Source organism: Nyctereutes procyonoides, unplaced genomic scaffold, assembly GCF_905146905.1.
Source record: "Nyctereutes procyonoides isolate TBG_1078 unplaced genomic scaffold, NYPRO_anot_genome, whole genome shotgun sequence".
Taxonomy (NCBI): Eukaryota; Metazoa; Chordata; class Mammalia; order Carnivora; family Canidae; genus Nyctereutes; species Nyctereutes procyonoides.
The window spans coordinates 349589-375971 of NW_026575047.1; the positions used below are offsets into that span (position 1 = coordinate 349589).

Here is a 26383-nt window from a genome sequence, read left to right on the forward strand (position 1 = left end):
CGCGCGCTGTCGTGACACAGTGGGACGAACCACAGACCTCGGGGCTCAAGCCCAGAAGCGCGCTCCCCGCCCAGTCCCGGAGGCCTGCAGCCTGGTTCCTCCTGCCCCGCCCCCACCTGGTTCTTCCTGCCCCCCCCCCCCAGCTGCTGCGTGTCCCTGCGGGCTCTGCGTTCTGCTGCTCCGAAGGACGCCAGCCGCCACCTCCCTGAAGGCTCTGTTCTATTTGGAGGCCCTGGGGGTTGGAAGCTCAACAGAAGGATCCCCCCCGGGGAGGGGGCTGCAGTCCCGCCCCTCATGAGCAGCCCCCCCCAGCTCTCCTTGGTGGTCGGGTCCATCGCGCCAGTAGGAGAGCGGCCTCTTCTCAGGGCGCCTGACGGAGGGATCCTCTCCGCTTGCAGCTTACGGGTGGGGGCCTGGGTCCCCGGCGGGCGAGGGCCTCCTTGGAGGCCAAGACCTTCAAGCCCGCTGGCAGCGACCCCTCAGGCTGCGAGGCTGCTCCCCTCTCCCTTTCCGGGCCCCGAGTCGCCTGGCGTTTGCCCCACAGCCGCGCTTGTGCCAGGCTGGCACCCCAGCCCCCTGCCATCATCCTGGTGCGGAGACCGCGGCGCGGGCAGCCCGGGGACCTAGCGCTGGCACCCCTGCGCTGCGCCCCTCTGCCCCGGGGACGCCACCGGCTCCGCCGCGCTCACACACCGCCCACGTTCCAGCCTGTCGCCGGATGCCAGGCGCATCCCCGTTCTCCTACCGCGCTGACGGGGTAGCTTTGCTCTGCGCGGATCTGGGGGTGGCTTTTGGGGCGTGGGCTCCCCGGCGGGTGCGGGGGTGACAGAGGCCTGGCCACGCGTCTCCCATCCACTCCCGTGGGGGCTTCTCCCTAGCCCTAGTCCCCGGACTTCCCATCTGGGGCTTCACGAGTCCGGCCAGTTGGTCACTCCTGGGCTGCTACTTTCTGTGGAGCCGAGCTGGGGACCCGGGGGACGCCGGCGTGCGGCACACTTGCCCAGGTGTCCCAGAGCCGATGGGCAGCCCCCCAGGAGCCCCAGGTGTCTCCTGCTGGCATGACCCTTCCAGGGCACCGCGCCTCCTGGGTTCTCACCAGGCGCTGGCTCGGCCACCTCGGCCTCACCGAGACTCCGTGACCAGAGCCTGTCGAAGGGATGAGTGACTCTGGCGGAGGACACGGCCGCGCCCCTCAGGTGCTCGGGGCTGGGCAGGCGTCTCTGCCGCAGGCCTTGGGCAGCGTGGGCCGGTGGGCCGCCCGACGCGCTGCAGGGCCCGACGCCCAGGACATGGGCGGGTCGGGCCGCACGCCGCCCCCAGAGCAGAGTCTCCCCGGCCCTGGCCTCTGAGAAGTGGGGGCCGTGGGGTGCAGAACTTACCTGCGCTACAGGACGTCCCGACACGTCCCAGGCCATCGGGTCCCTAGACCGTCCTGGAAGCCCCCGCCCCCACCCGGGCCATCGCACACCCGGTCCCCTCAGCGGGGTGTGTCCGGGGAGCGGAACCCCGGGGATCTGGCTAAGCCTGGGAGAGGCGGTGCGGCCGAGGCCCGCCGCAGCAGGACGCCACGTCCCCTCGTGTGCAGGAAGCCGCCTCGGCCTTTCTCCTTCGGGGGGAGAGCGCCTGCCAGGTCAGCCGCAGAGCGAGTGAGCGCGCCGCCTTCCCGCGCAAACGCCTCGGCCGTGAGTGGCGTCGTCGGGAGCTCCGTGCTCACCTGTCCTAGGGGCACCTGGCGCGGTTCCGCGGGGAGCGTGGGAGCCCCGGCAGCTTCCAGGTGCCTGATACCTGCAGACTCTGCAGTTTCCATGGAAACGGGGAGGTTTGGGCTTGGGGGGGGTGTTGGGGCGGGCGGCCCTCTCCCTGGGCCTGGCCACGACGAGGAGGGCGGGAGGGGTCCACGCAGGAGGGCCCCTTGGGGAGGCCGCCCCAAGCGCCCAGTGGCCACTGATGGCTTCCAGGCCACAGCTCTGGCACCAGCTCAGGGCGTCCTCCGGCAACCCCAGGAGCTCTGAGGGCAGGGACCCAAGTGGCCCGGGCCCCCCACGTGCCCGCGGCCACATGACAGTAGCTAGATGCCCGGCCTTCTCCCCAGGGCTCCCGAGCCGTGTGGGGCGGGGCAGGACGTATTTGCAGGCTCCGGGGAGCGTGCAGGGCAGCGGCAGGGCTCAAAGTGCGTGGACACGGGGGTGAGGCGGGCGGTCGCGCGTGTGCTGTGGGCTCCATGGGCTTCCCAGGCTCCCTGTCCTGGGGTCCGTGTGAGGATCTGCACTCCAGTTGCTTCCGGGGGCCGAGGGGCGACCCCCGACCGGAGCGTGACGGCCAGAGGGCACAGCAGGTCTCCTGCCATCTGTCCCCGGTCGTCCTCAGGCCTCAGGGTGTCCCCCCACCCTTGAAGACCGTTGCTCAGCAACTGGAGGCTCAGCGGGTTGGCGGTGGGTCGCGGGCAGGGCCTGGGTGCCCCCCTGTGGCCGCAGCTCCCTTCCCTCTCTTTCCTTTCAGGGAGGGGCGCCCGGCTTTACAGGCCCCGAGGTTGCTATGGCAACCCGCCCCTCCACATCACCTGCCCCCGGGGATCCTCCCATCCCCCGGGTCAGCCCCAGCACCTCGGACCTGAGTCCCGTGATGCCAGCAGCCTGCGTGGAAGGTCTGCGTGCTGGGGGCCCCGTCGTCAGTGCTCTGGCAGGGAGGACCCCCCAGCCCAGCTCTGATTCAGGGGCTGGTGGCAGAGGTGGCCGGGGCAGGGCCAGGGGGGCAGGCACGGGCATCAGCCTTCCCCAGGGGTGTGGGAGGAAGGAGTGGTGCCCCACAGGCCCAGCGCTTCGGACCTCGCCCTTGGACCCCTGCCAGGGTGCGCACAGACCCAGCCCACGTGGAAGCCGAGGCAGGTGCCACCAACACCTGGGCATGACCTGGACTCTGCATGGGGAGGGGACGCGGGGGGCCAGGCGGGGGAGGAAGGGGGTAGACAGGCCACAGAGGGTGTTGGACCCTTGTCAGGCTCCAGAAGGGCGGGAGGGGCTGTGGGAGGCCGTCCTGCGCCCAGAGCCTTGCCCACGCCTGGAGGGGGCACCGGGTCAGCCCGGGCGGTGGGGTATATGGAGTCTCCTGGACGCGCATCCCATAGGCTGCAGAGGCCGGGGGTGCCGCCCAGGCACCCTGACAGCAGGCCAGCCGCCTTCCTGGCACCCTCCTGGCCTAGGGTCTCCACCGGGGCTGGCAGGGGCCGGGGGCCGCCCCGCCCTGCCCCAGCCACTTGGGCTGCAGACGCCCCGCTCGGCCAGCACACGCGGCTGCAGCCCCCTTGCGTGCCCCCCAGCTGGCAGAAGGCCTCCTCCTGGGGCCCCGGGGCAGCAACAGAGCAGGCTGACTGGGTGACAGTGGGGAGCCGGGCTTTTCCCGGGGGGAGGCTCGCCCACCTGCCAGCGCTGGTCTGGACGGCCTGGCTTGCACGGTCCTGCCCTGGCCTCGGCGGGGTGTCCTTGGGGACCTAGGGGCCCGAGGCCCAATCGCAGGGTGCTGCTCAGCCCCAGGAGCCCTCACCCCACCCCGCGAGAGCCGCTGTGAAGCACGAGCGGCGTCCTGCCGGGCGAGCTCCTTGGGGATGGCCGAGCCTGGCGGGGCCCTAGGCCGAGGCGGGGACAGGGGCTGCCCACCCGACCGTGTCTGCAGCGAGATCGCAGCCGGCACCCCAAGTGTCCCTGGAAGGGGTCAGTGGGTCCAGGGCCCCCGCGCGGCGGGTGCAGAGTGGATGGGGGACGAGGCCTGCGCTGGGCCCTGTGAGGGGAAAGCGGGTTGTCTGGCTGACAGCAGCTCCGGGAGGGAAGGGGAAACCCAAAAGAGGGTTTTTTTGTTTTTTGTTTTTTTAAAGGGGGTTTGTGCGAGAGAAAGCCAAGAGTGGTTTCCGGCCCGAGTCAGGTGTTCACACAGCCGCCCAGCAAACACCGAGGGCGGCCCGTGGCTGGGGCCCCTGTCGCCGCCCGGAGGCCCCTCCTCTGGCCCCTCAACCTGCTTTGTCTTCTAGAATGTGACCCTTCCTCGAGGCCCCATCGCCACGACGACCGCCACTGTGCAGAGAGCATGGCCTGGTGGTTCCAACGCGCGTCTGTCCGGGTCCGGTCCGGGGGCGCAGTCCCAATGGCGTGTGCCGTGGCCCCCAGGAGTCGCCACCCCTGCCCCGACCCTTCTGTCCTGTCCCCCGGCCACTTTCCTGTCGCCGCGGATCCCTGGCTCGTGTTACGCCGACGCCCCCAGACAACGCCGACTCCCTTTCCCGCCGGCGTTCTCCCACCCCAGGGTGACTACCTGGGCCCCCCCGGCTGCGGCGAGCTGACGGGTGCCGGGCGCACACGTGGGTCACTCGGGCTGCCCCACGCCTGGGGAGTTCCCAGTGTGGGGCCTTACAAATAAAGCTGCCGCGGACGTTGGTGCACAGGTGTGTGGACACGAGCCTTGTTTTCTGTTGGGGGAGCACCTGGGGGCCGCGCAGCCTCGGGACTGGACTCGGAGCAGGCTTGGCCCCGGAGCGCCTGCTGCACGACTTCCCAGGGCAGGTGCCGGCGGCGCGAGAGCCCCGTGCCCCGCGCGGGACCCTCTCCCTTGCGCTGCCCTTCGCCCTCGGCACGGGCGCTAACACGGTTGGTTCTAGTGGCTTTTTTCTTGTAGCTCACGTAGAAGTTTCTACGCAGCTGGTCGTGTCACCTGCCAATCAGGACCATCCTACTTGTTCCCAACCTACCGGCTGGAACCCGCGGGGCGACGCTGAGCAGCAGCCGGGAGCTCGCCCGACGCGCGGTTCTGATCTTAGGGGCAGTTTGAGCTTCAGTGTTTGCCAGCCGCGTGGCCTCGGCCACGGTGTCTCGTCAGGCTGGAGACGCCTTCCCTAGGTCGAGTTTCGAGAGTTTTTTTGTTTGTTTGTTTGTTTTGTTTTTTTGAGAGTTTTTAAAATCAGGAATGGGTGTCAGTCCTCTGTCCGGTGCTTTCTCCGTCTCTACTGAGATCATGTAACCGCTTTTCTGTTACTGGGGTAGGTTCCGGGGGCGCCTGGGCGGCTGCATCCGCTAAGCGTCTCCGTTTCAGCTCAGGTCACGGTCTCGGGGTGGGAGATGGAGCCCGCCTGGGGCTGCGTGCCTGGGATCCTCTCTCCCTTGCAGCCGCCCCGTGCGGGGGCTCGCTCCCAAGTAAATACGTAAATAAAATCCTCAAAAAGTATCTGGTAAGTCACATTAGTTGATCCTCAAATGTGAAACCAACTTCGCATCCCTGGGATAAGCCCCACTTGACCACGCTACGTCTTCACACGGCTGCTGGCTTCACGGATGCATTGGGGGGAATTCCCTTCCCTTCCCTTCCCTTCCCTTCCCTTCCCTTCCCTTCCCTTCCCTTCCCTTCCCTTCCCTTCCCTTCCCCCCTTCCCTTCCCTTCCCTTCCCTTCCCTTCCCTTCCCTTCCCTTCCCCCCTTCCCTTCCCTTCCCTTCCCTTCCCTTCCCTTCCCTTCCCTTCCCTTCCCTTCCCTTCCCTTCCCCCCTTCCCTTTCCTTCCCTTCCCTTCCCTTCCCCCCTCCCTTCCCTTCCCTTCCCTTCCCTTCCCTTCCCTTCCCTTCCCCCCTTCCCTTCCCTTCCCTTCCCTTCCCTTCCCTTCCCTTCCCTTCCCTCCTTCCCTTCCCTTCCCCCCTTCCCTTCCCTTCCCTTCCCTTCCCTTCCCTTCCCTTCCCCCCTTCCCTTCCCTTCCCTTCCCTTCCCTTCCCTTCCCCCTTCCCTTCCCTTCCCTTCCCTTCCCTTCCCTTCCCTTCCCTTCCCTCCTTCCCTTCCCCCCCTTCCCTTCCCTTCCCTTCCCTTCCCTTCCCTTCCCTTCCCTTCCCCCCTTCCCTTCCCTTCCCTTCCCCCTTCCCTTCCCTTCCCCCTTCCCTTCCCTTCCCTTCCCTTCCCTTCCCTTCCCTCCCTTCCCTTCCCTTCCCTTCCCTTCCCTTCCCTTCCCTTCCCTTCCCCCCTTCCCTTCCCTTCCCTTCCCTTCCCTTCCCTTCCCTTCCCTTCCCTTCCCTTCCCTTCCCCCCTTCCCTTCCCTTCCCTTCTCTTCCCTTCCCTTCCCTTCCCTTCCCTTCCCTTCCCTTCCCTTCCCTTCCCTCCTTCCCTTCCCTTCCCTTCCCTTATTTGTGCAGAATGGGTTTTATTTCCTCCCTAAATGATTTGTAGTGATCTCTGTGCCCAGTGTGGGGCTGGACCTCAGCACCCTGAGATGAGGACTTATAGGCTCGACTGGCGGAGCAGCCAGCGACCCCCCCAAAATGTTTTCAGGAACGTCTCAGTGAAGTCCTCTGGGCTTGATGTTTCCTTTGTGGGAAGGTGTTTGCCAAGGAGTTTGCGGCATCGAGTGGGTCTACTCAGGCTCTCCGTGTCCTCCAGAGTGAGCTCGGGCAGCTTGTAACTTCCAGGGAGCTTGTCCACTTCACCTAATGTGTCACATCCGTTGGCATAAAGTCATTCATAACGTTTCCTACTGTTATTTTAATGTGTGTAAAATCTGTAGTTCTGTGTGGCCTCTCTCCCCCATTTATCAAGTGTGTGTCTTCCCTCTTATTCCACTTCCATGTGTAAGATGATTTTATCGATTTCTTTTTTTTAAGATTTTATTTATTTATTCATGAGAGACGCAGAGAGAGAGGCAGAGACGCAGGCAGAGGGAGAAGCAGGCTCCACGCAGGGAGCCCGATGTGGGACTCGATCCCGGGACCCAGGGGTCTGAAGGCAGACGCTCGGCTGCTGAGCCCCCCAGGTGTCCCTGATTTTATCAATTTCTTAAAGAAACAGCTTTAGGTCATTATTTTTCTCTGTTTTTCTGTTTTCATCGATTTATCACGTGACCTTTATTATTCCTCATCTTCTGTCTACTTGGGGTTTCATCTGTTCTCATCCTTTCTAGCTCCTGTACGTGGAAGCCAAGGTTACTGGTTTGAGACACGTCTTTTCTAAAATAAGCGGTGCTGTAGGTTTCTCTAAGGACTGCTTTGACTGCATTCCAGATAAAGGGTCCTTTTACATGTTGTCTTTTCATTTCCATTCAGTTCAAAATAATTTTTATTTTTCCTTTTGGTTTTTCCTTCAATTCATGGAAAATTAAGAAGTGGATTATTTGGTTTACAAATATTTGAGAATTGTCCAGATAGCTCTCTAATATAATTGTAATGTGGTCAGAGAACATTCTTTTGATGACTTGAATTATTTCACATATGTTGAGACTTGGGCCCAGAAGATGAAAGACTCTTCTATAAATATCAATCAGGCCGGTTAGTTGGCAGCCTTCTATGCCCCTAATTATTTTCTGCCCACTTGTTGACTCTAATATTGGGAGAAGACAGAGGAACTCTGCATATGTGGATTTTCTCATTTCCCCCAACCAGTTTTTGACTTTTATTACCTGTCATTAGGTTCATGCACGTTTAGGGTTGTTGGGTCCTTTTGGTGAAGTTGTCAGTTTCCTCTTATGAAATTATGCTATTTATCCCTGGAGATATTCGCACTGAAATCTCCTTCGTCTCTACCTTCTTTTGATGACTGTCCGTGTGGGATAACTTTTGCATCCTTTTATTTTCACCTATTTGTGTCTGTATGTGAAGTGTGTTTATGTAGGTAGCACAGCGTTGAATCTTTCTATTTTACCCAATCTGGAACCTCCGCCATTTATTTATTTTTATGCATTTTTAAAATGTATTCATATGAGAGAGAGAGAGAGAGAGAGAGAGCACGAGCAGGAGGAGGGTCAGAGGGAGAAGGAGAAGCAGACCCCTCGCTGAGCAGGGAGCCCGATGTGGGGCTCCATCCCAGGACCCTGAGATCATGACCGGAGCCGAAGGCGGACACTTCACCAACGGAGCCCCCAGGCGCCCCAACAACCTCTGCCTCTTAAATGAGATATTTAAACTATTTACATTTAGTGTGATTACTGATGTGCTTGGGTTTAATCGACCATCGTGCTATTTCTCTTTTATTTCTCTTGTCTGTTATTCCTCCTCTTTTTCTGCCCTTTCTTTCTTTCTTTCTTTCTTTCTTTCTTTCTTTCTTTCTATTATGCCATCTGTCTCCTTTGTTGCCTTATTAGGTGTAATGCTTTCTTAGGCTATTTTGGTGACTGCTTTGGGGTTTATCCTTGGGGATGAGTCCTGTCCGGTGATGTGATGCCATCTCCATGCAGTAGGAGCCCTGCGACGCTGTATTTCCACTTTGCCCTCCCAGCCCTTGTGTCTGTGGCCGTAGGCCTTACCTCGTCGTGTGATCTAAGCCCCACCACACACTGTTGTAATTTTTTGCTTTAAATAGCTGGTGGTCAGGGCGCCCGGCTGGCTCAGCCGGTAGAGCGTGTGACTCTTGTTCTCAGGGTTGTGAGTTCAAGACCCTCGTTGGGCACGGATCCTGAAAAAAATAAAGAAATGGCTGATTGTGTTTTAAAGAGATTTTAATAATAAGAAAAGCATCTGTATTGTTACTCACACAGCTACTATCTCTGATGCTCTCTGTTCTCCTTCTCCTCCTTATGATTACTTGGTGGGTGTGAGCGTGGCTTCAGGTTTCCGTCTGGTGCCCAGAGGCTGTCCTTTACCACTTCTTGGAGTATAGATTTGCTCGTGATTAACCAGTTCCTTGTCTGAAAAAAGTCCTCATTTCATCTTGTTTTTTCCAAATGACATTTTTGCTAATAAACAATGTAGGGTTGGCAGCTTTTCTTTTTTTTTGGTTCTGTGGAGAGTTGGCTCTACTGTCCTTGTGCATTGTTTTCATCCAACAGGAATCAATAGGACATCCTTTTCTTTGCTTTTGTATACAAAATTTTTCCCCTGGATAACTTTTTTTTTAAGATTTATGTAAGAGAGAGGTGGGAGGCAGGGAAGCAGCAGAGGGAGAGGAAGAGTCTGGAGCAGACTCCCTGCTGAGCGCAGAGCCTGAACTGGGGGGCTCCATCCCACAATCCTGAGACCACAACCCTGGGATCCCGACCTGAGCCAAAACCAAGAGTTGGACGCCTTCCTGACTGACCTACCTGGGCGCCTCATCCCCCGGATACTTTTAAGCTGTTATTTCTGTAACTGGTCCTCGGCATTTTGAGAATGACGTACGTGAGTTAGTGTAGCTTCCTCCATGTTTCTTGTGGGTATATTTTGTTGAGTTTTGGGGAACTGTGGATTTCTGTGTTTCACCGAATTTGTAAAAATTCGGGCCATTTTCTCAAGCCATTTTTTCTTTCTCGCTCCACTTCCTATGCTCGGGGGACTCCAGCTCCACCTGTACCTCACTGTGGGGACTTGCCCAAAGGCTCGCTGGCACTTTGTTCATTTTTCTTTTCAGGCAATTTTGTTTCTGTGTTTGACTTGGACAGTCTTTATTGCTTTGACTTCAAGGTCACAATGTTTTCTTGTGCAATATTCTATTAATCACATTCAATATATTGTTTATCTCAGACATTCTAATTTTCATTTCTAGAAGTTCAGTTTGAGGCTACCTGGGTGGCTCTGTGGTTGAGCATCTGCCTGCAGCCCAGGGCGTGACCCTGGGTCCTGGATGGAGTCCCACATCGGGCTCCCCGCATGGAGCCTGCTTCTTCCTCTGCCTGTGCCTCTGCCTCTCTCTCTCTGTGTCTCATGGATAAATAAATAAAATCTTTAAAAAAATCTTACATGTCTCTACTGAACATCTTCATCCCTTTCTGCAGCAGCTTGAACCTATGGAATATAGTCACAGTAATTCTGCTGTGTTTGTTACATTTGAGTTAATTTTGAGTGATTTCCCCTCATTATGGGTTATAATTTCTTGTCTCTTTTCATGCCTAATGATTTATGGTTGTATGTCATAGATTGTGTACTTTTTTAAAGATTTTATTTATTTATTCATGAGGCACACACAGAGAGGCAGAGACACAGGCAGAGGGAGAAGCAGGCTCCCTGCGGGGAGCCCGAAGTGTGACTCGATCCCGGGACCCCGGGATCACGGCCTGAGCCCACGGCAGACGCTCACCCGCTGGGCCCCCGGGCGCCCACTCATCGTCCGCTCTACCTTCTGGGTGCTGGGTGGTTTTACATTCCTGTAAATATCCTGTACTTCTCTCTGGGGTGTAGTTCAGGTACGTGGAACCTGCGTGGTCCTTTGGGGCCTCGTCCTTAAGCTTTGTTGGGCGGGACCGGAAGCACATGTAGCCTGACGTTCGTTTCCCTGCAACCGAGGCAGACCCTTCTTTCTGCTCTGACGCCCCTTCGGTGGGAGGGTCTCTACCCTGGGGGTCAGACGCGCTGGGGGCCGCGCCCTTCTGGGCAGTGCTGGTGCTCCCCGCGCGGCCGGGACGCCGCTGCAGGTCCCCGGGGTCCCCTTCCGCACGGCTCTTCGTCTCCAGGACTCCACCCTGTGAACTCTGGCCACTCGCCGCCCGGAGCCCCCTGGCCCTGTGCCCCAGCGAGGGGGACCTCTGGGCTCTGCCAGGGTCCCCCCTGCCTCCGCGGACCCTGGAGGCTCCGCCGGCGGGAGCAGGATGCCCGGGACCTCCCCTTTGCTTCCCGCTCGCAGGGATCACGGCCTTCGCCGTCAATGCTCTGCGTGTCCGGAGCTCTTCTGTATTCTTATTTCTGCTGTTTCCACCCGTTTCGGGCAAGAGCATGCGAACCTGCCCCCTGTCACCTCACCGGGAGCGGGAGCCGAAGCCGCACGTCAGCTGCCTCCAATTCCCGGCCCAGCGCTCCCGCCATCTGAGCACTGCACGACCCTCGCACCTGCTGCCAGGACGCCACCCTGAGGGCGGGCCTGATGCTAGGATGCCACCTTGAGGGATGCAGCAAGAACAGAGGAGGCTGCGGGCATCCCGTCCCCGGCCCTCTGACGGAGCCTGGCACGGAGCCGGGGCGCCGCCTGTCGGGGTGAAGGACAGTGTGAAGGGCACCATGTGTGGGGCCCACTGTGCCACCCCAGGCTAGTTCTGCGGGGCAGATTGTGGCAGGGGGTGGGGGTGGGACGGAGACCGGGAGCTCGTGGAGTCGTGCCAAGTCTCCGTGCTACAGCCGCAAGGCTTGAACCGGCGTCGTATTTCAGGTCCGGTGTCCTGAAGGGCCAGTGGGAGCTTGCCAGCGGGAGGGCTTCCTGGAGGAAGTGGCCTGGGCTGGACATCCAGACAGGCCTGGCTCCCGCCTGGGGGCTCAGAAGTGGGGAGGGGGTCCGGGTGCCCTTTGGTGGGGGGCACCTCTGCCAGGGGGCAGCGCATGCCCGCACGGGGAAGTGGGCCGGCAGCACTGGGACCCCCACCCCCGGCAGGTCTCTGGGACCCTACCCAGCCCCCGCTGAGTGGGCCACGCCTGCCCCCAGCCTGCGGTGGCTCAAGGGCGCACGAGCCCGCCCCCCTCCCCACCTTGTCCCCACCGGCTGGCAGTGCCTCCCATTGCGCTCACTTCCTTGTCTCTGACCTCCCCCCACCCGGGGCCACCTTTCACACACCTGCCTTGGGCGGCCTACACACCTGCTGGAGCTTTTCACGCTCCAGTTGTGTCTCCTCACAAACCTGTTCCGAAGTCTGGGGCAGCCTTGGTGCTCGCGAGAAGCCCTCCGCGCACCTGCCCACCCTGTCCCAGAGCACCTGTCTGTGACCCCCCAGGGCCTGCCCCCTTCTCTGGGGGCCCTGAACCAGCTGTCCTTGCTTCCCCCCCCACCCGCAGGGCCGGAAGGGAGTGGCGGGGTCTGTGGTTCGGGCCTGCCCTCGGGGCACAGACGGGGCGAGGGAGGGCTGGGCTTGCCCCGGCTGGGCCGTGTGGTGCCTACATGGGTCTGGGCACGGGACCTGGGAACCTGCTTTCTCACCTGCTTGGGAAGCCTGGGTCTGGGCGTTCTGGACCTCCATAGGCCCTGGCTGTTGGCACTGCGTGGCCCCGCTCCCCTGGGCCTCGGGCCAAGGCCTCTGCAGCGTTGGTCTTCTGGGAGGCTTCCTGGAAGAGGGGACTCCTCGGGGCACAGAAGCTGTTTGGGTCAGGGTCCTGATGGGGCAGCATGGGTTAGGGTCCGGAGGGGGTTGAGGGGCTGCAGGGGCTGTTATCTGGCCCCAGTTTGGGTGGGGGAGGGGGTGTGCACAGGACCCAGCTGTCCAGGGCCTCAAGGGTCATGGGGTTTACGTCCAAGCCACCTGGGTCACGGTTGTGTTTTAAATTGAGTTTTCAGATTGGAGAGAAGTGACAGCGGAGGGGACGCCGGGGAGAGCCTGGCCAGGGTGGGTCAGAGGTGGGGAGGCCCTGATGGGCGGCGGGGCAGGGTGGCCAAGGACCGGAGACCTGCCCGCCCAGCGCGCGGCCCCAGCCCCGACAGGCCGCGGCCCCCTGGGAAAGCTTGGCCGGGCCGCTTCGGTGGCCTCGGCTCCCGCGGGGCCCCGGGTGACGGCCGCGCTGCCTGCCCGGGAGCCCGCGACCTGCGCGGAGACACGTGCCCTGGGTCAGGGGCCTCCGAGCAGGGCCGCTGTGCCCCAGCCCCGCCGCCCGGTCCGGTCCGCCCGCGCCGGTCGCCCCCCTGCTGCCCGCGGCCCCGGGGGACGCCTCCGGCCGACCGAGCGCCCCTCCCGCAGCCAGGGGCGGGTCCCGGGAGTGGGGGCCTGCGACGCGGCCGCGGGGGGGCAGGAGCGGCGGGGGCGCCGGGCACCTGGGGGCGCGCGGGACCGGGGGCGGGGGCGGGGCGGGTCCAGCCGGGGGCAGAGCAGGGGGCGGGGCGGGGGCGGGTCCAGTCGGGGCGGGGGCGGGGCGGGGGCGGGGCGGGGCAGGGGCGGGGCCGGAGCCGGGAGGGCCCAGCCGGGGGCAGAGCAGGGGCAGAGCAGGGGGCGGGGCGGGGGCGGGACAAGGGGCGGGTCCAGCCGGGGAGGCTGGGCAAGGGGCGTGGCAAGGGGTGGGGGTGGGGGCGGGGCGGTCCCGGCCGGGGGCGGGGCGGGCCGGCGCCCCGGGGAGCCTCCCGCCCGCAGGCCGCCCGCACCGCGAGGGTTAAGGCCCGGGCGCGGCGGGCGCGCGCGGATTGGGGGGAAGTTCGGGCGCGGGGCGGGCCGGGGCGGGCGCGGGGCGGGCCGGGGCGCGCCGATTGGAGGGAAGTTGTGTCGGGGCGGGGCGCGCGGCGGGCTCGGCGCTCGCTCCGGGAGAGTTGACAAAGCCCCGCAGGGAAGGACGCCTCGCGGCGCGCCGCCCCGGGCCCCTCGCCCCGCCGCCCCGGGACCCGGCCCCCGCCCCGGCCGCCGCCCTCGGCGCCCCGCCCGCGCTGCCCCCGGCCCCGGCCCCGCCGCCGGCCCCGGCCCGAGCCGCCCGCGCCCAGGTAGCGCCGCCCCGTCCCGAGGCCGGGCCCGGGGGCGCGGGGGCCGCGGTGCGGCGCCCGGGGCGGCGATGACCGCGCAGCGCGCCCCGCGGGCCCGGCCCTGAGCCCCGCCGCCTGCCTGCCCCGCCGAGGTGAGCCCGTCCGCGCGCCCGCGACCCCGGGGGGCCGGCTGGGGGGGCGGCCGGGGGCGCCGGGGGCGCCGGGGGCGGGGGCGGGGGCCGGACGCGGGGGCCGGGGGGCGAGGCCTGGGGCCCCGGCACGCGCCGCCGCCGCCCCCGCGGGGCCAGTGGTCCTGCCCGCGCCCCGCCCCCGGCCCTGCACCCCACGTGGCCCCCCCCCCGCCCCCCCCCCCCCGCGCAAATTTGTCCGCTAATGGCGCAGGCGATTATCTCTCTGCGCGGCCGCCGTGTTGTGTGTCCCGCGGGCAGGGCCCGTCCCACGCGCCAGGAGCCCAGACGGGCTCGGAGTCGGGGGCGGCGGGGGAGGCCGGTAATTACGTGGACCCTTTGTCTGCTTTGATACCGCGGGGCGCCCCGCGCCGCCTCCTGCGCCCGCAGCGCCCCGGCCGCGCCGCCGCTGACCGCCCCGCGCCCCCAGGTCCGCACAGGCACGATGACGCCCGGCCCCGCGCTGCTGCTGCTGCTGCTGCTGCCGCCGCTGCTGCTGGGGGCCCTGCCGCCGGCCGCCGCCGCCCGAGGTGAGTCCTGGCGCCCCGCCCGGCGCCCCGGCCCGCGCCGGCGCCGCCCCTTTCGCTCCCGGCCCTGAACCCTGCCACACTGCCCGGCTGGCGCGCGTGCCTCGCCCCGCCCCGCCCGCCCGCCCGCCCGCCCAGCCCCGCCGCGCTCTCCCCGCCGCGCCCGGGCCCACCCGCGGGTCCCCGCCCCGGGGCGCCCCAGCTCGCCCCAGCTCGGCGGCCGCAGGGCAGCCTGGCTCACGGGGCCCCTCCCCCGCGCAGCTGTCGCCCCCTCCCCCGCCCACCCTCGGGACCTCCGGCTCACCCGGGCACACCTGCCCCAGCGCGGCGGGCTCACCTGCGGCCCCGCGCCTGCTGGCGGAGTCGGGACACACACGCCCACACGTGGGCCTGAGCTGGAGAGCAGCGGGGAACCCCGGGGGCTTTGGTGGCGCAGGCTGCTTGGCACCGTGGACCCAGTTAGGCCCCAGGAACCCGCAGAGATGCCCGCGGTGCCCGGGGTGGGGTTTGGGGACAGCGGGGACATGGTGGGCACCTGGGACTCGAGCCCCACCCCTGCACCCCGAGCTTGCTCATCCCTGCAAAGGTAGAGGGCAGGGGCCGCTGCGGGGACGACGGGCTCGTGTCGGGGCCCCACAGCACCACCTGCTCCGGCGGCCGCTCGCACACCTGATGTCCGAGGAGGCGGGCCTGCGGCGCGACCCGAGGCGCGACCCGAGGCCCGGCCCCGGCACCCTGTCCCCCGCCAGGTACATCCTCGGCTGCTGGGCCGCGGGAGACCCGCCTTGGCCGCCGCGCACCCGCCATGCTCCGCGCTGGCCGGCGCTCAGCTAGGCGGGCCCTCGGGCCGGGCCAGCCCTTGGGCGTGCTGACCACTCAGGAGCGTCCCTGCCCTGTCCACCAGTCCTCGGAGGCCTCGCACCCCTCCCCCCACCGGCGGGTACACCGAGCCCAACCCGGCCTTATATGGGCACGTTTGGGTATTGGGTGGCAGGCGGCAGCCCAGGTGGGCCTAATGCCACGGTACCCCCCCGCCTGCCCGGCGGGGGACTGGCCACTCGGCCGGAGGGTGGGGGCTGCCCAGGCACGGCAGGGCCTGGCAGCGTCCTGGCACCACGGGCGCTCAGGTCATACCCCGCAGGCTGCCCCCCCTCCCCCCCCCCCGGTGGCTAGCGGCCTGCGCTCCGGTTCCTCTTTGATCTGCGTGGACTCCCCTCACTCATCCCCACACCTGCCCGTCCTCTGGCTGCTGGGCCAGGGAGGCTCTGAGGCCGCCGTGCTGGCCTGGGCCTGGGCCGGAGCCCGGAGCAGAGGGGCGGACGCAGCGATGGCAGCGGGCGGCAGGGCCTGCCTCGGTGCCAGGGGGCCCTGGAGGGGCCACACCCTGCTGTGTTCCCCTCGGCCTTGGCCTTGGGACCGAGCCCGGGATCCAGCCACGGCAGCAGCAGGGACGGGCGCCACTCTCCAAGGGCAACGGCCCCCGCAGCTCTGGTGGGCGGGCGGTTGTCCTCCAGGTCTGGCCCGAGGGCCCGGGCACTTCCCGGGGTGCAGGGAAGCGGGCCGCGGGCAGACCGGAGCCCAGAGCCAGGCCGCTTGCTGAAATCCCTCCCCGGGCGTCACGCCTTCTGGAGTCAGCACGTCTCTCCACTCGGGTCATGTTTTTAAAGTTCCCCTTTCTGGAAGTTTCACAATCCTGGTGGGTTTGTCTGAAACAGCCTTTTCCAGCTTTGAGGCAGGATCGGATTTGGGTTCTTCCAGTGGGAACTTGAGGGGTTCCGAACGACGTGCCCGTCGCGTGGCTTTAGGAGGACCCGCGGGAGGGCTTGTCAGGCCGCAGCTGTTCCAAGGATGGTGCCGTGGACGGGTCTCCGAGCAGCCGGGCCTGGAGGTCGCCTCCCGGTCCTCCGGACCCCTGGTGCGCCCTGGGCGCCCCCAGCACCCACCCCGGGGCCGGGCGCCCCACTCTGCGGGGATGGTGCCTTCTTGCCCTCGGGACTGTGTCGGGGAGGGTCGCCGGGTGTGTGAATCCGCGGGAGGGCGGGCGGCCGTGGGGCTGACCTTGGCCTCTGGCCAGGCCGGCGGGGGGCCTTCCCCCGACCCCTCGGGTTGAGGCGGGTGTGCGGGAGCCGGGCCCAGGCGCCGCGAGGTGGGGATGCAGGCCAGCCGCCCCATTTACGTCTTGGGCCTCACTCCTGGAAGAGAAAATAAATCACTGTCCCCTCTGGGGGGAGGAGGGAGCCCTGAACAAAGTGGCCTTTGGCTGGGCCTGGAAACTCCTACCGCAGGCTCTTCATTGTGCGGGAATCAATGGGCCTTCAGCCCCGCCCAGCGCCCTGGGGAAATGTTGGTTTTTCCCAGCAGCGGCCCCAGCCTGCTTGGGGTTCCAGGCTGCTCGCCGTGCATGCGGCTGCCTACCTGCTGGTGGCCGGCCTCCTGCGCCGTCCCCGGCGTGTCCAGGTGGCAACCTCTGTGGCAGGCGGTCTGTGGAGGGGCGGGGATGCCCAGGCTGCTGCCCCAGACCCCACAGGCCTGCCCGGTGCCCTGACCCCACCCCACCCCACCCTGCCTGCCGTCTGCCCTCCCTGGTGGTCCCCTGATGTCCAGCGTGGCTCTCTCGGCCCCGTCCTGGGCTGCTGTGGGTGGAGCTGCAGCCAGGCGGCCCACACTCCACTCCGGGCAGGCTCGGGGGAGGCGGGTTGGGGGCCGTGAGTGGGGGTAGGCCCGGGCTGGGCCGAGGCGCTGCTTGGCCAGGGTTGTGGGGAGCGGGGGGCGTCCCGGGGCCTCTGCACTCTGTGTCCCCACTGGGCGGCTGGCGGCAAGGCCTAGAGCTGCGGGCCTGGGTGGGGGCCTGTGCCCCTTGGGGGGAGCCGGTGTGAGGTGGGGGCTTCCCGGAGGTGTCCTGACACATAGGACAGGCTCCAGCCTCAGGCCTGCTGACCCCCGCGCTGCCCATCTTGGCAGGAAGCACTTGCTCTCGTCCCCAGGTGGTTGGAGGTTCCGGTCAGCCCTGCGCCTCGAGGGGCCGGAGGACGTGATGGGGCCCGGGCAGCTGGCGGCAGGCAGCTGGGCCTGGCTCTGGGCCGGGACCCCCGCGGCAGTGATGCCCTCTGACTCCCACGGGGCTGAGCTGCAGGAGTGGGGGACCGCCAGCCAGGGAGGGGCCCAGGGTGCCCTCTGCACCCTTGCAGCGGTGTGCCTGGCCCGCGGGGGCTGCGGGGCTCACGGTGGAGCCCAGCACCAGGCCGAGAGCCTGGGACAACGGGGACAGTTGGGTGGCCTACCCTGCAGCCGTCAGAGCCCTCGGTGGGAGGGAGGGGGGCAGACGCCCTCTGGCCTGGGCTGGCCCGGGGGGGGTGCCCGGCGCCCGTGCCCTCGCCGTAGCTGGCACGTTGGTCCTGCCTCAGCGTCAGTCTCTGGCCCAGGGGCTCCAGGCTCATGTGCGGCCCTGCAGGTCAGGGGCAGGGCCCTGGGGGTCCGGGCCTCTCGTCACGTGAGCGCGTCCTCTGGCCTCTGCAGGGCCAGCAGGTGAGGGAGGCCCTCCTGGTTTCCTTGGCCGGGCCTGCGGGGGGCCAGGTTGCTTGTTTGGGGCGCATGGGGGCCGGCTCGGGGGGCGGCTGGGGGGCGGCTGGGGGGCGGCTGGCGGGGGCGGCTGGGGGGCGGCTGGGGGGCCGCACACAGTGGCCTGCAGCTCGCCCTGCAGCAGTGGGTCCAGGAGCCGTGCACTGTCAGGGCGCTGCCCCGTGGCCCCTTGGGTTGTCCTGCAAGCGGCAGGGAGGGGCCCTGGAGTCGGGGCCCGGTGGAGGTCCCCCCGGGGTCTCGGGCGAGGGGCAGCCCCTGGGCAGTGGGTTGGGGCGGCCTCGGCCTCCGGCTGGCGCTGTGGGTCACCCTGGCCCTCTGCTGCACGCAGGACGCCTTGTTTCTGGGGCAACCACCTGTCCTTCGGGTCCTACCAGTTCCACCACAGGTCCCGTGGGTCTGGGCCCCAGGGGCCGCCCCAGGCCTGCTGGTGACCGGGAGTCTGTGCACGTGTGCACGGGGACCTGAGCAGCTCGGAGCCAGGGCGGAGGTGGAGCCTGCCTGTCGGGGCCCTGGGGTCCCCACCTGTACCCTGGCCTTGGCATCCCCGCCTCCCGGGCCATCTCGGGGAGGATGCTGGGCCCAGGGCCGCTCCCCTCCCCCCGTGGGGGATACGGCAGCTGCGACCTGCTCTCGCGAGAGCCCCCTGCCTGCCCTCTGGTCAGGGCTGCCCCGCTGGCCGCGAAGTCGCTGCACAGCCAGCCCGTCCCAGGAGCTCAGCCCGAGCACCACCCGCCAGAGGGCGCGTCTGGGCTGGGGGCTGCTGGGGGTGACCGGGGACGGAGCCAGCTGGCCTCACCTCCCACCCGTGACCGTGGCCCCGGGGGGCGCTGGTGTGGCTCCTCATGGCTCAGTCCTGGGCAGGGACAGGGGCGGACGTGGTGCCCCCCGCCCGGCCAACCGTCCCAGGGGGCTCGGGGTGGTTCAGGTGGAGGGGTTAGGGCAGCCGCGGTTGGGGGGGGGGAGGGAAGGTGGGTCAGGACGGGACGGGCAGCGCAGAGGCCGTGCAGGTTACTGAGGTTCGGGGGCTGAGCTCCAGGTGCCCCCGGGGGGCTGAAAGCGCCATTTGGGGGTCCTGTCCCCATGCAGCCCTCATGTGTCTCCTCCGTCTTTCTGGCCCGGCCCACTTCAGCCCTCCTTGGGGTCACTGGGGAGGGAGGGGTGTCAGTGGGGTGATAGCAGGACCTAAACTCTGGGAAACAGTGGTGTCGGCGGGCGGGGGTGGGGGGTCAGCATCTGCTGTTGGGGTGTGTGCCTGCGTGTGCACGCACGGGGGCTGTGTGGGTGGAGGGTGCCCATCTGGGGGCAGCCTTGTGTCACGAGGACGGTGTCTGGGGTCGGCGTCGGGGGGGACGGTGTCAGAGCGATGGTGCCTGGGGGGATGGCATCAGGGGGACACCCTGTGTGCCCGGGGATGGCGTCGGGGGACGGCGTGACAGGCTGTACGTGTGACACCTGCGCCCTGGACGGCACCTGGGAGCCTGGCCGTGTACCTACACGTGTGGGGTCGTCTGGGTTACTGCCCCCTGAGCCCCCCCGGGCCCCCGTTCCTGCCGCTTCCCCCAGCCGTCGGGGAGGAGGATGGGGGACGGGCTGTGCGTCCCCGCGGCAGCACCCCCAGCACCCCCACCGCGCGGTCAGCCCCTGCAGGGGGAGCCCCCGCCCCAGCCTCCGCGGACCGCGCCTGCCCCTCCCAGTGGCTTCCTGGAGGAGGTCCTGGGGGGGGGGCCGAGGGGCAGCCCTGGGGCTGCTGGGAACCTGCCCCCCCGCCCCCCGCCCATCTCCTGGCCGTGGCCCCGGTCTGCCGCGAGCTGGGCGGCTTGGACACCTGACCAGGTGGAACAATGGGGGCTTGTGTTTCCCAGGCTAAATATAGAGCCGTGGCAGTCACGGCGGCAGCCAAATCCCCAGGAATCTGGGTGGGGGGGCTCCCTCGGGTGAGCCCGCTGGGGTCTCTGCTCGGGCAGGGCTGGAGGGGGCAGGGCGGCTGGCCCGGGGCGGGAAGGGGGCTGTTTGCTTTCGGATAAGGCTGGCTCCAGCTGGGGCTCTGGCTGCCGGCCTGCCCGCCCCGTCCCGCTTGCCGGCGTCCTCGGGGCCGCACTTCCGGTCCGTCTGGCAGTCCCTTGTCTCCGTCCTGTCCTGTCCACAGGGAGCGAGGGGCCTGTGGCTCCGAGGCCCGGTCGATGCCCCCCCAGCTCCTCAAACCCTGCGGCCCCTGCAAGCACCGTCCGATGGCCCTTCTCTGCTCAGGGGGTGCCCCCGGTGGGGGGGGGCGCAGGCCGAGTCTGCCAGACGGGACTGCCCCGGGTCAGGCGCAGCCCGTGCCCTGCCCTTCCCGGGCAGTTTGTGGGCCTGCATGTGCCCCGGGTCAGCGGGGGGCTGCCCGCCCTGCCCTGCGCGCTGGGAGGCCCCTCGGACGCGGCACTTGCGGTGGCGACAGGGGTGGGACCCTGGGGGCGCTGGGGCCTGTCCACAGTGGAGGACTCAGCAGCCCCTGCCTCGGTCCCCTCCTAGGCGCTGGGGCCCGTGTTGGGAGCCCCATGGCAGGGGGGGCACCCTAGCAGAGGCGGAGCGGGGGTGTGGAGGAGAAGTGTTCCTGGGGCTGGGGGGCCTGGTGGGCTGCATCAGGCAGGTGTCGGGGGGAGAGCCGGGCTGGGCCCCCAGGTTGGTGGCGGCCGTCGGGGAGGTGCGAAGAGCCCACGGAAGCACCGTGGGTCCCGGACGCCCCGGCCGGCGGCTCAGCCTGCTGCTAATTACACTCGCAGGAAGCCCCAGGTGCTTGCTGGGAGCACACGGCGCCTTGGGGTCGGGGTCGGGGTGCAGGATGCCGGCCTCTGCCCACGGGAGGGGTGAGTGCTCTGGCCGACACCTGGAGACTGGGGGCTGGGGGCACACAGGGCAGGTGGGTGTAGGGAGCTGCGGGGGGGGCACGCTCTGAACCCCCGTGAGGTGCTCCCGCCGTCCTGGATGCGGAGGCTCCTGAGGCAGGCTGGTGACTGCGGGTGGCGTGGGCTGCTCCCGCCGGGGGCGGCCGGCCAGACAGGAACCTGCTGTGCCCCCAACCCGGGGCCTCGGGGCCCTGCCGCCCCCCGCACCCCGCGCCCAGCCCCGTGGTCTGGGGTGACCGTCCTCGGGGAAGCCACCAGCTGTGTCTGTGCTGCGTGGACTCACACGTGTGCCCTACGGTGGCTGTGCGGGGCGTGCACCCTGGGTGCCCATCAGCATCGTGGCTCCTCCGTGGGGGCAGCACGTGGGGGCGCTCAGGGGACCGTTCCTCAGGGTGGACGCTGCCCACCGGGGCCTGGGAGCAGCCCTCGCTGCCTGGGTGGCATCTGCCCAGAGTCCTGGGGGGGACCCGACAGGCACGGCCCCCTTGCCCCGGGCCCCTGAGCACCTGCCAGCCCCCTCCCAGCTGACCGATTCCCCGACTGGCCCGCAGGCCCCCCAAGGATGGCAGACAAGGTGGTCCCAAGGCAGGTGGCCCGGCTGGGCCGCACCGTGCGGCTGCAGTGCCCCGTGGAGGGGGATCCGCCGCCACTGACCATGTGGACCAAGGACGGCCGCACGATCCACGGCGGCTGGAGCCGCTTCCGCGTGCTGCCCCAGGGCCTGAAGGTGAAGGAGGTGGAGCGCGAGGACGCTGGCGCCTACGTGTGCAAGGCCACCAACGGCTTTGGCAGCCTCAGCGTCAACTACACGCTCATCGTGATGGGTCAGTGACGTGCCAGGGCCAGGGGCGGGCCATGCATGGGAGCCTCGAGCCAGCACAGATCCGGGGGGACCTTCACCGAGTGGCCCCCACCCCACCCAGGGCTGCCAGGACGACCAGCCTGAGCGGTGCTGTGGCCGGGCCCCCGCGGTCCTGTGCCCGGGGTCCCCTCCCCGCAGAGGCTGTGCCGACGGGGAGCCCAGGGTGCCCAGGGCGCAGCAGGAGCGGGCCCGGGCGCCCCGGCGCGGTGGTCCCACCAGGGGACGGCCGGGCGGCCGGCCTGGGCGTCGGCTCCAACTTTGAGGCTCAGGTTTCAGAGTTCAGAGGGGCCGCCAAGGGCCTTCTGTTCTCTGCTGCCTCTGGGGCCGGGCTTGGGGCCTGGCGGGGTCCCCAGCGACACACCCTGTGCTCCCTGGTGCCGGGCGCACGCCGGGCCCTCCCCCACGGCTCCTCGGGGCTGCGTCCCCGGGGACGGGCTCCCTGGCAGCCACGGCGGCCCGTCTCACGCCCGGGGACGCCCGCCCCGGCCAGCCCCTCGCCAGGTCCCCAGCTGGGCGGAGGTGGCGGGCGGTGGCAGGAAGGCATTCCTGGCCTGCCCCGCCCCCGGGGCCCTGCTCGGGACTGTGGGACGGGAGCGCTGCTGCGTCCCCCCACTGTCCTCTGAAAGGGGAGGATGACCAGGCGGTATGCGAGCCATGTCAGCTCACCGAGGCCTCGGCGCCTTGATGTGGGCTAGGGTTACTGCAGCTGCCGGTGCGGCCCGGCCCCCTCCTCCGCGGGCCCTGCAGACCCCCCGGAGCCGGGGTGGGGGGGGCGGCCCCGTTGGGGTCACCTGCACCCAGGGGCGGGCTGGGCGGCCGCTCGGGCCAGCTGTCCCCGGGACGCGGGGACGTGGGTGTGCTCCCGGGACTCCCGCTCCTGTTTCTGGAGCTTTCCCAGCTGGGCCCAGGGTGGGAGCCTGGGAACCAGCCTGGGATCTGGGCAGGGGCCGTGGGGGCCTCGCTCACGTGTCCTCCGCTCCGCAGATGACACTGGCCCGGGAAGGGAGCGTATGGGGCACGACGGCGCCTCGGGGGGCCAGGAGGACCCGGCCGGCAAGCAGTGGGGTGAGACGGGGCGGACGTCGCCCTCCTCCTCGGGGCGGGTGGGGCGGCCCCCGGGGGCCTGGCTGACCCCTGCTGCCCGTCCGCAGCGCGGCCCCGCTTCACGCAGCCCTCCAAGATGAGGCGCCGGGTGATCGCGCGGCCGGTGGGCAGCTCGGTGCGGCTCAAGTGCGTGGCCAGCGGGCACCCGCGGCCCGACATCACGTGGATGAAGGACGACCAGGCCTTGACAGGCTTGGAGGCCGGCGAGCACCGGAAGAAGAAGTGGACGCTGAGCCTGAAGAACCTGCGCCCCGAGGACAGTGGCAAGTACACGTGCCGCGTGTCCAACCGCGCCGGCGCCATCAACGCGACCTACAAGGTGGACGTGATCCGTGAGTGCCGGGCCGGGGGGCGGGCGGGCGGTGCCCGGGGCCGCGCTGACGTGCCCCTCCTCGTGCAGAGCGGACCCGCTCCAAGCCCGTGCTCACGGGCACGCACCCCGTGAACACCACGGTGGACTTTGGGGGCACCACGTCGTTCCAGTGCAAGGTGCGCAGTGACGTGAAGCCGGTGATCCAGTGGCTGAAGCGCGTGGAGTACGGCGCCGAGGGCCGCTACAACTCCACCATCGACGTGGGCGGCCAGAAGTTCGTGGTGCTGCCCACGGGCGACGTGTGGTCGAGGCCCGACGGCTCCTACCTCAACAAGCTGCTCATCACGCGCGCGCGCCAGGACGACGCGGGCATGTACATCTGCCTGGGCGCCAACACCATGGGCTACAGCTTCCGCAGCGCCTTCCTCACCGTGCTGCCAGGTGCGTGGGGCGGGAGGCTGGCGCGCGGGGCCCGCCTGCGCAGGCTCCGGGACCCACGGCGACCACCCCGCCCCGTCTCTCTTGCAGACCCCAAGCCGCCGGGGCCGCCCGTGGCCCCCGCGTCGTCCAGCACGAGCTTGCCATGGCCCGTGGTCATCGGCATCCCCGCGGGCGCCGTCTTCCTCCTGGGCACCGTGCTCCTGTGGCTGTGCCAGGCCAAGAAGAAGCCGTGCGCGCCCGCGGCCGCCCCGCCTCTGCCCGCGCACCGCCCGCCCGTGCCCGCCCGCGACCGGGCTGGGGACAAGGACCCCGCGGCGCCGCCCTCCCTCGGCCCGGGCCCCGGCGCAGCGCTGTGTGACGAGCTGGGGCCCCCCGCGGCCGCCCAGCACCTGCTGGGCCCGGGCCCCCCCGCCGGGCCCAGGCTCTACCCCAAACTCTACACGGACGTGCACACGCACACGCACACGCACACGCACTCACACACGCACTCGCACGTGGAGGGCAAGGTCCACCAGCACCAGCACATCCACTACCAGTGCTAGAGGTGCCACCCCGGGGGCCCCGCACCCTAGCCCCAGGCGCTGGCGGCGGGCACACGGGGTCGAGGGGGCGCAGAGGGCCCGGCCCCGGGACGCAGGCAGAGGCGGCCCCCAGGGCACAGACACACGCACCCGCGCAGCCCGCCCGGCCCCCCCGCGGAAGGCCCATGTTGGTGACGCTGCGGTGCGCGTGCAGCAAGGGGCCCGTAGATGAAGGAACCCCCGGCTGCCCTGGGGAGGATCTCCCGGGCCGCGGTCGGGCCGCCCGCCCCGCGCCTGGCAGGGGATCTGAGAGGCCCCGCTCGCAAACCCAAAGCTCCCGCCCCCCGCGCCGTGCCTGCCGCCGGGTCCCGGCCAGCCCTCCGCGGGCGCGCGGCTATTTTAGCCACCACCTGTCCGGGTGTCCAGGAGCCCCCAGCACCGCGGGCCGGGAGGTCAGGCGGAGCCGCGCGGGCCCTGGGCCGAGGCGGGAGCGCGGGGCTGACCCTGCCCCCCACTGCCGCACACAGGGCCCCTGATATTTATATTTAAGAAATTAAGATAATAATATTAATAATGCTGGAAGGAAGGTGGCACCCTGAGCAGGCCTGTGCTCGGGCCTGCGAGGCCTCTGGCCTGATGGCCAACTGGGTGGGCGCCGTGGGGCCAGGCACCCAACAGCCCACTGCCCGTGGCAGCCCCAGACCTCTGTAATTTTATATAGAGTTTGAGCTGAAGCTTCGTATATTTAATTTATTTTGTTAAACAAGAAAATGTGCATCTTCTTCCTCTACGCTGGTGTCTTTGCCTTTGGCATCTGTGCGTGTGCACTTGTATTTGGGCCTGTGTGTCCAGGTGTGTGTGCACCTGTTGGGCCTGTGTGTCCAGGTGTGTGTGCACCTGTTGGGCCTGTGTGTCCAGGTGTGTGTGCACCTGTTGGGCCTGTGTTCCCAGGTGTGTGTGCACCTGTTGGGCCTGTGTTCCCAGGTGTGTGTGCACCTGTTGGGCCTGTGTGTCCAGGTGTGTGCACCTGTTGGGCCTGTGTGTCCAGGTGTGTGTGCACCTGTGTGGGCCTGTGTTCCCAGGTGTGTGTGCACCTGTTGGGCCTGTGTGTCCAGGTGTGTGTGTACCTGTGTGGGCCTGTGTGTCCAGGTGTGTGTGCTTATGTCTGTGTCTAGGTGAGTGCACCCATCTGTACAGGTGTGCGTGCACGTGTGGGCCTGTACATCCAGGTGTGTGCATGTACAGGCACGTGTGCCTGTGTGCCAGGCTTGGGCTCCAGGAGTCCCGCAGTGGCCTGAGACTCCGGGGCTGACCCCTTGGGGCCCCTGAACCGAGCCCCGGCGGCCGTGTTGGGAACACTGACCGGCTCCCCGACCTGCAGGTACCTGCCTAACTGGAGTCCTGCACACCAGCCCATGGAGTGCCCCCGCTTCCCCAGTATGGCCCCCATGGCCCTCAAGGCCAGGCCTGTGGCTTCGGCCTGGGCCTTGGGGTGCTGGGCCCCATGGTCACCTGTGTCCTGGTGCCGCCTGCCCAGAGGGCACAGTCCCGAGTCCCAGCCACTAGCGGGTCGTGCACAACGGTCTCACCCTCCAGGTGGGGACATGGAGGCTCTATGACAACGCTGCGGTTTTCACGAGGCCGCCTGTGTGAGGTGCTCGGGTCCCCAGGCCTCGGAAGGTCTGGCAGGAACAGGGCCTTGTGGGTGTCCGGGGGGCCAGCGGGGACAAGAGTGGGGTCTGCCCAGCTGTGCGGGCGGGACCCCCGTCCCCCGGGTGCTGCTCGTGCCCTGCAGCCGAGCCCCCGAGGGCAGGGCCAAGCATCCCCTGTCCCCAGCTGAGGCAGGCCTGGTGCCCGGCTAGGCCCCTGCCGGGGTCCTCTGCAGCGGGCCGCCCCCGCCCCAGGACGGACCCCATGCTCTGGCCCGGGGCAGCGCCCACGGGTGATCCTGATTCCATGGCCAGGGCTGGTGGCCTCTGGGTGATGGAGACCACCTTGGGTGGCCCGAGCCCCAGGGTGGCCACGGGGGGTGTGGGGGCTTCAGGCAATCCCGTGGCTGACCCCAGACACTCCCCAGCCGGGACAGGGCTTCCGTCTGAGGCGGGGGCGGCCCCCCAACCTGCAAGGCGTCTGCACCCCCTTCCCAGCCAGTTCCCAGGTCTGCCTGGGGGCGGGGCTGTGGGAACTGCCTTCTGCCCTGGGGACTGTGGGGGCTGGTGGCCTGCCCGTCGCAGCTCCCCCACAGGGCCTGGGTCGCAGCTCGGCAGCCCTGAGGCCCCCGCCGGGCACCGATGCACAGACCAGTCTGGGAACATGTAGGGCCACTGTGCTGAGCAGGGGACCCTGCCCGGTCACCCCAAAGCCCACGCTTTCATTTCCTGCGACCCAGACCCTGGTGCTCAGCATCCTCGGCCCGAGTGGACCCACAAATCTGCTTCCTGCAGCTCTCCACGCTCTTCTCGGGGGTCACCTGCAGCTTCTAGAACCTTCTCCCTTGGCCCACCTCCAGTGGGTCACTCCTTGCCCCACACGTCTGCTCTGCCCGGGCCGGCCCAGCTCGATGCCGCGTGACCCCTGGGAGAGTGCAGGGTGCACCGACAGCTCCTGACCGGCTCGCGCGCCCCATGCCCCGGGACAGAATCTCAGGGTCGGCCGTGAGGGCGGAGCCAGGTCAGTGGGTGCTGGT

At 67.7% G+C, this 26383-nt stretch overlaps 2 protein-coding genes across 5 annotated transcripts; one reads left to right on the forward strand and one right to left on the reverse strand.

The window, feature by feature from the left end:
• Window positions 1–475: 475 nt before the first annotated feature.
• LOC129510314 (nascent polypeptide-associated complex subunit alpha, muscle-specific form-like) lies at window positions 476–2880 on the reverse strand. The gene is made up of 2 exons (XM_055326377.1): window positions 2499–2880; window positions 476–1774 (listed from the first exon to the last, which is right to left on the reverse strand). Exons 1-2 carry the CDS (start codon window positions 2763–2765, stop codon window positions 1478–1480), a joined length of 564 nt encoding a protein of 187 aa, XP_055182352.1. The 5' UTR covers window positions 2766–2880; the 3' UTR covers window positions 476–1477.
• A 10463-nt stretch (window positions 2881–13343) lies between these two features.
• On the forward strand, window positions 13344–24487 carry FGFRL1 (fibroblast growth factor receptor like 1). Of its 4 annotated transcripts, none has more exons than XM_055326835.1 (8): window positions 13344–13429; window positions 13896–13995; window positions 20334–20417; window positions 21008–21280; window positions 22303–22383; window positions 22470–22754; window positions 22823–23176; window positions 23264–24487. In XM_055326835.1, exons 2-8 carry the CDS (start codon window positions 13911–13913, stop codon window positions 23716–23718), a joined length of 1617 nt encoding a protein of 538 aa, XP_055182810.1. In that variant the 5' UTR covers window positions 13344–13429; window positions 13896–13910; the 3' UTR covers window positions 23719–24487. The 4 variants fall into 4 exon arrangements, with proteins under 4 accessions (XP_055182810.1, XP_055182813.1, XP_055182812.1 ...); XM_055326837.1 differs by lacking the exon at window positions 13344–13429 and adding an exon at window positions 13679–13787; XM_055326838.1 differs by lacking the exon at window positions 20334–20417.
• The last annotated feature ends 1896 nt before the right edge of the window (window positions 24488–26383 follow it).